General features: G+C 43.4%; 1 protein-coding gene across 1 annotated transcript in view; it reads right to left on the bottom strand.

The window, feature by feature from the left end:
* LOC126266738 (odorant receptor Or2-like) overlaps positions 1-12,832 on the bottom strand; it is a 210,960-nt gene that overhangs the window by 24,772 nt on the left and 173,356 nt on the right. The window contains exon 7 of the mRNA XM_049971223.1: positions 10,170-10,271. Coding sequence (XP_049827180.1) covers positions 10,170-10,271 — 102 coding nt within the window. The remainder of the gene's footprint in view (positions 1-10,169; positions 10,272-12,832) is intronic.

Here is a 12,832-nt window from a genome sequence, read left to right as displayed (position 1 = left end):
GGCTCTAAACAGGGGGACTCTGTTGGTTGTGCTGTTGTTTTCCCTGATCGAGTCGTCAAGTTACGGCTTCCTGCGGCGTTTACCATCCTCGATGCCGAATTGTTTGCAATCTTGCGGGCATTGGAGCAGATGAGATGTGTTACCAGTCTTACGTTCCTCATCTTTTCTGACTCCCTGAGTGCCCTTCAGACCATGCAACACTTGTACCCAGCGGATACGGTCGTCCAGAACATCCATGATGCCCTACTCCAACTGCAACGGCAGGAGAAGGAGGTTTCTTTCTGCTGGGTGCCGGGGCACGTGGGTATTAGGGGAAACGAACTGGCGGATGTGGCTGCCAAAGATGCATGTTCCCTCCCTCACGTTGTTGAATGTGCCGTCCCCATCCATGCTGTAACCTCCCTTTTGCGTTTTCGTGTTATGCATCAATGGGAAGAGGAGTGGTTGGCAGTTTCTGACAATAAGCTGCGTCTGGTAAAGGCCATGGCGTACGTCCTACCAGTCATACAGGCGGGATGAGGTTCTCCTCACTCGCCTCCGCATTGGACACAGTCCCTTCACGCATGGTTTTTTACTCCGGCGGGAGGACCCCCCAATCTGCAGTGCTTGTGGCGTCCAGATTACTGTCCGCCACATTTTACTTGACTGTCTTTTATTCTCTGACCAGAGGGCGGTGGTTTCTTTGCCACCGGATTTGCCCTCTATTTTGCAAGACGACGCAGCGACTGTGGTTAAGGTCTTACGGTTTTGTGTCCTGTCCAATCTGTTGCCTCGGATTTTAGGGAGAAGGTTTTAATGTGCTGCTGGGTGACTGGCTCACCCAGGTTTTAGGTTAGAGGTCCGCCAGTTACCATTACCTCCTTGTTTCCCTTCGGTATCTGTTCTCTTTTCCTTGTGTTTCCTTTCCTTTTTTAGTGTGTTTCTTCTCCTCTTGTTTTGCCTCTGTATGTGCGCATTTGGAACTGCGTCAAGCCTGTGTCTTTTAGCCGTTCTTCTTGTTCGGCGTCCGTCTTCGTCCCTTCACCGCTTGTGTTCCTGTTTCTATGCGTTTGGGAGCTGATGACCACGCTGTTTAGCGTCCGTAAACCTCAAAAACACACACACACAGACACACACGCGCGGTTCAGTCTTCCACCACAAAGGATAGCACCGTCTCTAGACCAAACAAGTTTGTAACGGTCGAGTGTGTTGATAAATTGATCGATTTCCAGATCCCACCATGAGTGTCACGCAGTCGTATAATGATGTTACAGAGAGTGTGAGACTCGCACAGTACTCGTAGATGTGCGCAGAATGAGAGTACTAAGAGGTCACCTGTTAGTAGGTGTAATTTTCTGCGCGACCTAATTCATCCTAGTGTCTAACACAATACGCCTGTCAGTGTCCATTGGTGCTACTATGCCGAGGATATTTAAGCGTTTTGAACCACTAGCTGTTAAATAATAAGTTGAAGTGAAAAGGAGTGGAGCACTGCTGGGGTCGTGGGCTGGGGGTGGAGGAAATAGGTAGCCTCTGGGATGGTGCAAATGTCAGAGACGAGTACTGACCCGCTCCGTGTAGTGTAGAGCCCCAGCACAGTTCTTTGTGGGTGTCTGAATCAACGAGTGTGACAGACAACAGTAGTTGGTTGTCTTGCCCCAGCAAGTGGGGTCTGTGCGCTACAGAAGCCCGCGGTGCTGCTACTGCTGCGAGTCCCGACGAGGCCACGGTGGCTGCTGCTGATCCAGACATCCCAGAGGTCACTCAAGAAAGTACGAGAAAAAGGATGAGAAACAATATGAATCCACAGGCAATGCTCTAGGTTTGAATGAAGAAAGGGAACTGTTAGATGCAGTAATAGTAGCAATGACATATAATCAGTACTTACTTTCACACTTCTTCTGCGATGTAGAGGCAGATGAGGATCTCGAGTGCTGGCGATGCTTCACGGTTCTTCTTCTTCCAGAGACTGACTGCGCCTGCGTGTCGTGAGCTACCGTGCTCGCATTATATCCCCTACATCACGATTGCGTGAATGCAAATTAATTATTTATTAACTCCAGCAGTACTTCTGGAACGGTTCGCAATAAATTTGCCTTTGAAGGACGGACTTGTCGCGCGCGTCGGTATTCCACAGGCGTCTGCTTTGTTTGCGTTTCGGTCTGACTGTGACTGACGGCACGTGAGGCCCAACATGACATGAGGTGAAACGTAGAAAGAGCACGCGTTTCGACAGGAATTTCCTTGATGTATTTGTTCGAATACTGGCGTGACATCCGGTCAGTGAGTCATGGGTCCGAGCGGACACCTGTACGTGGCGCTTGGCGTGTCGCTTTGCAAAGCCCCGAGCGAGCTGCGTAAGTGGTGGCGTGAACCAGCATTGGGCACGGTCCACTGGAAAGGGTGACGGTGCGTGCCTTACGATTGAATGATTTTTTGTGTTGTAATTACTTGTGACGGGAGTTTCACGACCGTATTCCTTACGCAATCGGATTAAAAAAAGTGACCGATGTAATTACTTCCTTGCAAGACCTGCATCTTGACAAATAGCAGAGAATGGTGAGCAGGAGAAATCCAGCCTCTGCAGACTGAATTTTTTATAAGTAAACAATATGCCCTCTGCTATGTAATTGAATTTCCTGTCATGAAATTGTTCCTCTCCACCACACAATCGCCAATTTCCTGATAGGGTTGGGGGAGAGGGGAGGGGAGGGTTGGTTGGTTTACCAGAGAGGGAGAGGTTAAGTAACTGATCAATTTAATTAAGCAGTCAATCAAACTGATAAGAGTGAGAGGGGGATATTGGAATAACACAGGCCTGAAAGTATACCTGTATCAACGAGAGGGACGGGGGAGGGTTTGTAGGTTTCTTGACGTGTTGGGAAAAGGAGGGGGAGGAGGAGGCATTGGGGAACCATAGCTGAAGGACTGTCAGTCGAAAGGAACGGTTATCCCAGGTTGTCGTAACCTGTCAATCAAAAGTGAACGACAAGCTCTTGCCCCCGAGTGAATACTTGCCCCTTATGTAGAGAAACCGCACTAACAAAACGCTCTCACGCTCTCTTTATCTCATTACTGCCGTCGGTGTGTACGGCCCTGCAACAATCGTCAGTAGAGTCCAGGCCAGAGGAGGGAGCCTATTGGCTGGGTAATGTTCCTGTGGCAATGCGTGGGTGTTCTTGTCATTTTGGAGGGCACAACGATCAAGAATGCATCCATCACTTGGGGACCATGTTCATCTCTACTCGCAGTTTGTTTTTCCTCGGCACGATGGCAACTTCTCACACAGCTTGCAGTGTACGTGCGTGGTTTGAGGAGCACGACGGTGAGTTTACTATATTCCGCTGGCCGCCAGACCCCCTGAATCAAAACCCACTTGAGAACCTTTTGGATCGCCTCGATTGGGCTCTCGTCGCCACGGATACTCACCACAGCCGGCCGCAGCGTTAGAGTCAGTGGGGCTTTGCATCCCTGTCGGTGCCTTCTAGCACTTCAACGGCGCACATACTGCACGTCTGCGCTGCAAAAGGTGGTTATTTAGGTTTTTTTACAGGTGCTAACATTAATGTGACTGGACCGTGTGGCTACAAACAACTTCAAATCAAATTATAGATTAATTATAATATGTACAGATCTTAGAAAGTAAGGTACACATATCATCACACACTAAGACCATTGTGAAATGAGTATGACACATCGTCAAAAGAGAGTACACCCTTGTGTCCTGCAGATAGAGTTCGGCTGCTCATGGGTAACAGGTGTATCACATGTACAAGTGAAACTGCTCGACCACTGGTAACGTACTACAATGTTGAGGTAATTAGGACAGTACGAATCTTTTGGGGGAAACGTCTAAATTGCACAAAGATTTTTCCGGGGAGTAACTCTGAACTTCACAAAGATTAACTGTAGAATTCTAGCGGTAAATGGACCCAATGCAACGTCGCGTATAGAAAAGGTGCCAGTAGTTTGCATGAGACCTCACAGACGTGCGTGTTGCCGGTCGCGGAGGAAGGCCCTCGATATCGATGCAAACGGTAGTGTCCGGGCAATCTCGGGTGAGATTAGCAGTTATCGCGCAGTGAAGGTCACGCGCATTGCGCAGCACATGTGTGTCTCAACAGGCAGTGCTCATCACCACGTCTCGCATCGGGCTGCGGTACCGGACATTCTGCTCACGCTAGGTGCCGCCGGTTTCACCGCACTGCACTTAGCTGAGTGTTTGTCCTCGGCAGACAACAAGTTCCTAAGCTGCAATCATTATGGGGGAACAGGCATGATTTCTTCTTGACTCACTCGCAGGGAAGAGAGCATCTGCGGAGTGGAGACACATCGCGTCGCCTCCGCAGCTACAACAGCACTCACGTGGCACACCACTGGTGTGCAGCGTCATACAAAATCTGCTGGAAAAGTATGCGTCATCTAAGTTCAGTTCAAAGTCCAGGGCGATTTATAGTATAAATTCCGTACAACTAGCTACGGAATGACAATTGCTAACTTCTCTATAGGTCTTCCAGACGTGAATAATCATAACCACAGAACTTACAGAGGCTCAGGGGAAATGGTGAAGTGAAACGTGGGCAGGGAACGAAAAATGAGCTACTTTCTATTGAGTTTTACATTCATTATGATGATATCTGTGAGCAAAAACATGAACAAGAGTTGGAAACACGAAATAATACATTGACTAAGAAACACAAAGGAAAGTGGAAAAGAACACTCATGGTCACTGAATAAAACTATATTTGCGATCATCTGATTTGGCAAAGCCCAGGCGACGTTTAGGTGAAAAGATGGAAGACAACCATCTCACAAATTGTCCATGAAGATGTCTCGTCATGACGGTGGCACAGTAACTGCTCGTGTCTGATCAGAGGGGGATAGGATTACTATATGAAATAGTATAAGTAGCCTCGTCATTGCTCGCTTTGTCAGAGCGTATGAACCTCTGTACTAACAGCTTAAGACGGCGCGTGTAGAATGCCTATCAATTCTCATACCTCACTCTCTAGTGCTGTGATATCTTTCTATAATTCATCACTCGGGGGAAGACAGCTGTGGGTGGTACAGTCGCTGCACCAGAATGAAGCAAAGACTCCTGTCTTCTTCCCCAACATGAAAGACCAAAAAGTCCTCACAAACTTGGAAGACTGAATAGTTCTCTCCAAAGCCCGAAGACGAAGTGCCACACGAAGTCTCATTGCAAGCCTTTTTTCCACAAGCACTTACGAAAAACTCTCAACCGCCAATCTCAGGATTTGGTTTAATGTTTCCAAATGAAATTATTTGGATGTTTTATTTCAAGTCGTCCTCAATTAATCTTATCATAGATTCATCATTTAGCTTTTGAACATTGTTATAAATGAATCCCTCCCCCCATGAACCATGGACCTTGCCGTTGGTGGGGAGGCTTGCGTGCCTCAGCGATACAGATGGCCGTACCGTAGGTGCAACCACAACGGAGGGGTATCTGTTGAGAGGCCAGACAAACGTGTGGTTCCTGAAGAGGGGCAGCAGCCTTTTCAGTAGTTGCAGGGGCAACAGTCTGGATGACTGACTGATCTGGCCTTGCAACATTAACCAAAACGGCCTTGCTGTGCTGGTACTGCGAACGGCTGAAAGCAAGGGGAAACTACAGCCGTAATTTTTCCCGAGGACATGCAGCTTTACTGTATGATTAAATGATGATGGCATCCTCTTGGGTAAAATATTCCGGAGGTAAAATAGTCCCCCATTCGGATCTCCGGGCGGGGACTACTCAGGAGGATGTCGTTATCAGGAGAAAGAAAACTGGCGTTCTACGGATCGGAGCGTGGAATGTCAGATCCCTTAATCGGGCACGTAGGTCAGAAAATTTAAAAAGGGAAATGGATAGGTTAAAGTTAGATATAGTGGGAATTAGTGAAGTTCGGTGGCAGGAGGAACAAACCTTCTGGTCAGGTGACTACAGGGTTATAAACACAAAATCAAATAGGGGTAATGCAGGAGTAGGTTTAATAATGAATAGGAAAATAGGAATGCGGGTAAGCTACTACAAACAGCATAGTGAACGCATTATTGTGGCCAAGATAGATACGAAGCCCACACCTACTACAGTAGTACAAGTTTATATGCCAACTAGCTCTGCAGATGATGAAGAAATTGAAGAAATGTACGATGAAATAAAAGAAATTATTCAGATAGTGAAGGGAGACAAAAATTTAATAGTAATGGGTGACTGCAATTCGACAGTAGGAAAAGGGAGAGAAGGAAACATAGTAGGTGAATATGGATTGGGGCTAAGAAATGAAAGAGGAAGCCGCCTAGTAGAATTTTGCACAGAGCACAACTTAATCATAGCTAACACTTGGTTTAAGAATCATGAAAGAAGGTTGTATACGTGGAAGAACCCTGGAGATACTAAAAGGCATCAGATAGATTATATAATGGTAAGACAGAGATTTAGGAACCAGGTTTTAAGTTGTAAGACATTTCCAGGGGCAGATGTGGACTCTGACCACAATCTATTGGTTATGACCTGTAGATTAAAACTGAAGAAACTGCAAAAATGTGGGAAATTAAGGAGATGGGACCTGGATAAACTGAAAGAACCAGAGGTTGCACAGAGTTTCAGAGAGAGCATAAGGGAACAATTGACCGGAATAGGGGAAAGAAATACAGTAGAAGAAGAATGGGTAGCTCTGAGGGATGTAGTAGTGAAGGCAGCAGAGGATAAAGTAGGTACAAAGACGAGGGCTGCTAGAAATCCTTGGGTAACAGAAGAAATATTGAATTTAACTGATGAAAGGAGAAAATATAAAAATGCAGTAAATGAAGCAGGCAAAAAGGAATTCAAACGTCTCAAAAATGAGATCGACAGGAAGTGCAAAATGGCTAAACAGGGATGGCTAGAGGACAAATGTAAGGATGTAGAAGCTTATCTCACTAGGGGTAAGATAGATACTGCCTACAGGAAAATTAAAGAGACCTTTGGAGAGAAGAGAACCACGTGTATGAATATCAAGAGCTCAGATGGCAGCCCAGTTCTAAGCAAAGAAGGGAAGGCAGAAAGGTGGAAGGAGTATATAGAAGGTTTATACAAGGGCGATGTACTTGAGGACAATATTATGGAAATAGAAGAGGATGTAGATGAAGACGAAATCGGAGATACGATACTGCGTGAAGAGTTTGACAGAGCACTGAAAGACCTGAGTCGAAACAAGGCCCCCGGAGTAGACAACATTCCATTAGAACTACTGACGGCCTTGGGAGAGCCAGTCATGACAAAACTCTACCAGCTGGTGAGCAAGATGTATGAGACAGGCGAAATACCCTCAGACTTCAAGAAGAATATAATAATTCCAATCCCAAAGAAAGCAGGTGCTGACAGATGTGAAAATTACCGAACTATCAGTTTAATAAGCCACGGCTGGAAAATACTAACGCGAATTCTTTACAGACGAATGGAAAAACTGGTAGATGCAGACCTAGGGGAGGATCAGTTTGGATTCCGTCGAAATGTTGGAACACGTGAGGCAATACTGACCTTACGACTTATCTTAGAAGAAAGATTAAGAAAAGGCAAACCTACGTTTCTAGCATTTGTAGACTTAGAGAAAGCTTTTGACAATGTTGACTGGAATACTCTTTTTCAAATTCTAAAGGTGGCAGGGGTAAAATACAGGGAGCGAAAGGCTATTTATAATTTGTACAGAAACCAGATGGCAGTAATAAGAGTTGAGGGACATGAAAGGGAAGCAGTGGTTGGGAAAGGAGTGAGACAGGGTTGTAGCCTCTCCCCGATGTTATTCAATCTGTATATTGAGCAAGCAATAAAGGAAACAAAAGAAAAATTTGGAGTAGGTATTAAAATTCATGGAGACGAAGTAAAAACTTTGAGGTTCGCCGATGACATTGTAATTCTGTCAGAGACGGCAAAGGACTTGGAAGAGCAGTTGAACGGAATGGACAGTGTCTTGAAAGGAGGATATAAGATGAACATTAACAAAAGCAAAACGAGAATAATGGAATGTAGTCAATTTAAATCGGGTGATGCTGAGGGAATTAGATTAGGAAATGAGACACTTAAAGTAGTAAAGGAGTTTTGCTATTTAGGAAGTAAAATAACTGATGATGGTCGAAGTAGAGAGGATATAAAATGTAGACTGGCAATGGCAAGGAAAGCGTTTCTGAAGAAGAGAAATTTGTTAACATCGAATATAGATTTATGTATCAGGAAGTCGTTTCTGAAAGTATTTGTTTGGAGTGTAGCCATGTATGGAAGTGAAACATGGACGATAACTAGTTTGGACAAGAAGAGAATAGAAGCTTTCGAAATGTGGTGCTACAGAAGAATACTGAAGATAAGGTGGATAGATCACGTAACTAATGAGGAGGTATTGAATAGGATTGGGGAGAAGAGAAGTTTGTGGCACAACTTGACTAGAAGAAGGGATCGGTTGGTAGGACATGTTTTGAGGCATCAAGGGATCACAAATTTAGCGTTGGAGGGCAGCGTGGAGGGTAAAAATCGTAGAGGGAGACCGAGAGATGAGTACACTAAGCAGATTCAGAAGGATGTAGGTTGCAGTAGGTACTGGGAGATGAAGCAGCTTGCACAGGATAGAGTAGCATGGAGAGCTGCATCAAACCAGTCTCAGGACTGAAGACAACAACAACATAAATGAATCCCTCAATTTTTATCAATTATCTCAGAATAATCATTTTTCTCCTAATAATAACTTTTAGTTACGGTTGAAGCACAATCCGTAATGCGGCAATATCCTAATTCATCAGTCCATTCACCTAGCATACAACCTGTTTCCTCAGTATTTCTCACAATTATCAATATATAGTATACTGTCTGTATCAATATATGTGTCAGCTTTTCCTGGCTTATCTAATCTATCATATAATTTGAGTCTTGCATTTAATGTAGTGACTGCTGCTATAAAAATATTTGTAGCTGTGTTACTTTTGCACAATAAAACTTCAAATTGTACTTCATCTGAACAATATTATCAGTAATAAAATTTATATCTATATTATCTAATCATTCGTCCATTAGTATCTCATAAAATTGTTGTAAATCTGTCACATACTCAGTTTTACTCATATTTGGACGTAGTCCAAATTTTCCCCATAATCAGTTTAGATATATCTTGGCAACAGCTCTTTTTCCTGGATTTTCTTTCATCTTATCAGGTTCTATGTCGATACCTATTTTTTCTTTTATATATTTATATACAGGTTTTTGGTTTCAATATTATGGTTACTAGTTTATAATTTTATTTTCATGAAGTCTTTCATGTAACATGTAGCTTTTATTTCTAAAATTTCACATTTTGTCGAGATCTAAAATTTTATATCCTTTTGTTGTAGTTTTATTTGCTTCATCATTTATCCAGATTCCAATAAAACTTCTTTCATTATCATTCTGATTACACTTGGTTATTCTTTCTTTTCCGCTTTTTACACATAAAGGAAACAATAGTTTTCATTTTTATCAATCTTCATTCATACACATAAAACAAGATGATACAATCCTCTTGCCACTACTTTACATTTTATAAGCCCATACCAGTTTCACTGCACATAGATCGCTCAGGATAGGCTATTGTTTGACAGAAACTGTTAATTTTAAGTAAGTGACATACAGATATTGAGCCAAATCATCATTTTACAAAAATTAATACAATTAATTTTCAGTGTTGCGTTCAAACTTTCTCCGTTAAGTCGTTTTTTATATAAAAGTTTATTCCAGATATATTTTTTGTGCTGAGAAAACAAAGATTTGGATAGAACCTTCTGCTGAGATCCAGGAATTCTTCTTACGTCTTTCTTCAGGAACAGCGTGATACCACTAACTCCCTGTTGATGCTCTACGAAATAATACCGTATGATTCAAAATCTTTGAAAAATACAAAATAGGACATTCTAACAAAAATTCAGGTTCTGTAAACAGTTGAGAACACGCCCTAACCAATTGTTGTGGGTAACTTACAATTATTTTTGTGCTATTCACACAATAATTTATCATATAAATACATATTTATGAACACAACTAGAATCATCCAAAGGAAGTTCTCGCCGTTTGTCGCGTGTTGTCTATCTTTGGCAGGCATCCACTATTTGTACGAATGTCCGTCGACTGACACGTACTGCGCCATGCCTGACAGCTTCGTTAAACCTTCAACGCTTTTTGGACTCACCTCGGCGAGCAGCTCGTTTCCGTACCAGCAGTAGAGGAACAGCTCGTAGAACATCGTGGCGAGGTACGTGATGTACGTCGGCAGGTCCTGCTTATTCTCCGCCTGAAAGAAATGTTTCACTCTCAACAGACTCTTTGTAACATAAAATAATGTTGTTTCCCGAGGGAAGGTACTTTTATTTATTGGTATTTGACCACTCATTCCACAGACCATGACATCTACATAGAAACATTTCTAATTGCTATTCTGCTACGTATTTTATTAATTGTTATTTAGAAACATATGAAAAAATAAATAAATCAATTATCTTTCAAATAAAAACACTCGTAGCTAGTTTTCAAAATATCTACACATCATGTACACAGTAGCTCCAGATGGATTATACATCTTTCTGAGGCTGAAAATTACATTTAACACACCTTCACTTTTCTGGTTCAACAGCAAGCCTGCACCCTCATGTTTGGAGGTAAGCCTCTGGCTTAAACAAAGATCTAGTAAAACATTTTTTTCTGTATTATATCTGGAGTATTAAAATAGTAGCTGGAGCACGTCTCCTTTTTCAGCGCAAAAATAAGATAATGATGGTCGCTACAATCCTATTCGACATTAGTGAACTGGAACTTTTAAGCGCAAGTACATAACTGTTGTTATGGGTCGTCTGGTTGTTCTACATTTGGTAGAACAAGGGCATAATTCTATTCAAGTTTGCAGACGGCCTTAAAGCAGCCCTTTTGAGCTCTTCGTCCAGTCCCAGTCCATCTGCTCCTCGTTTCTCGATTTTATCATTGATTAAGCTCAACATTTCCTGGTAAGGAAGCCAATCTTTTAGAATTTCGCCTAAGTTCCTTGGTCGTTTGACTAATCTGTCCCCTGTCTCATTGTGAAAGATCTCAGTGAACACTGAAATATACAACTTAATTCGTCACAGTTCCTGGCACTTATCTGTAAACACTGCTTTAATAATGAGTAGCAGGGCTAACAACTATCTTACCCATTTTGCACTTACTCTGAGGTGTCAAAAGCTATGGGACAGATAATAAGCACATATAAATATGGCGGTAGTATTACTTACAGAAGGCATAAAAGGGCAATACATTGTCAGACCTGTGATTTTTACTGTGATTAATTTGAAAACGTTCTCGACGTGTTTGTGGCCGCACAACGGGATCTAACAGATTCTGAACTAGGAATTGTAGAACACATACCGAAAATCGCTAGGAATTCAATATTCCGAGATCCGCAGCGTCAAGGGTATACTGAGAACGCCAAATTTCAGGGATTACCTCTGACTTCAAACAACACAGTGGCTGACGACCTTCACTTAACGACCGAGAGCAGGAGTTTTCGCATAGAGTTGTAACTGCTAATAGATAAGCAGCACTATGTCAATAACCGCAGAAATCGATGTGAGACTTAAGAAAATGTGACGAAATTTGGCGTTAATGGGCTGTCAGCAACGATGAATGTGAGTGCTCTTTCTAAGAGCATTACATCGCATACAGCGCCTCTACTGGTCTCACGGACATATCGGTTGGACCTTGGATGACTGTATTTCGTCACCTGGTTAGAGGAGTTCAGATTTTACTTGGTAAGAGCTGGCGGTAGCCTCTGAGCCCTACGAAGCCAGGGACTCAAGTTATCAACAAGACACTGTTCAAGCTGGTGGTGGCTCCATTATGGTTTGGGCCATGTTCACACAGAATGAACTAGGTCCTCTGTTCCACCTTAACCGATCATTGACTGGGAATGGTTGTGTTTGACTTCTTGGAGAGCATGCACAGCCATCCATGGACCTTCATGGATGGTATTGCGACATGTGACTGGGATACAGTTATTTGTTATTGGTTTCAAGAACATCCCACACAGTTTGGGTGAATGATAGGGCCACTAACACTACATGTCAATCCCATCGAACATTAACGGCACCTAATTCAGGGGTAAATTTGTGCAAAAAATACTGCACTGGAAATACTTCCGTAACTATGGACAGCTATAGAAGCAGCAGTAGAGGAATAATGAGAAAATGCAGTGTTGTGGTTGGCAGGAGAGCCAGCCGTGTTAGTAAAGGAGGCCGAAATGCATGCGTTTTAGCTCACGCAGGCTGGCGTGAGGTCTGGAACATGACAAGGGAATTAGAACTGAGAAAAAACGGACGTAGCTGATGGAATACATAACTTTAATCCATTAACGGAGAACGTCGCTCTTTATGGTACATGATTCACAATATCAATAGTACGGATACTGGCGCCTTGCTAGGTCGTAGCAAATAACGTAGCTGAAGGCTATGCTAACTATCGTCTCGGCAAATGAGAGCGTAATTTGTCAGTGAACCATCGCTAGCAAAGTCGGCTGTACAACTGGGAGAGTGCTAGGAAGTCTCTCTAGAGCTGCCATGTGGCGGCGCTCGGTCTGCAATCACTGATAGCCGCGATACGCGGGTTCGACGTATACTTCCGGACCGCGGCTGATTTAAAGGCTACCACACAGCAAGTGTGGTGTCTGGCGGTGACACCACATGTAGCCGGTTTGCATCATTGCTAAATTTTTTCAAGCCAGTATCCCAACTTTCCCTGATGGGCCTTAACCACTTCCCCTCCATTCCCCCACTTCCCCCTCCTCTCCCCCACTTTTCCTGCGCTCCCCCACTTACCCTAACTTCTTCC

Source organism: Schistocerca gregaria, chromosome 4 (assembly GCF_023897955.1).
Source record: "Schistocerca gregaria isolate iqSchGreg1 chromosome 4, iqSchGreg1.2, whole genome shotgun sequence".
Classification (NCBI taxonomy): Eukaryota; Metazoa; Arthropoda; class Insecta; order Orthoptera; family Acrididae; genus Schistocerca; species Schistocerca gregaria.
Note: the sequence above shows the minus strand (reverse complement) of the source record. Positions and strands in the feature narration are given on the sequence as shown.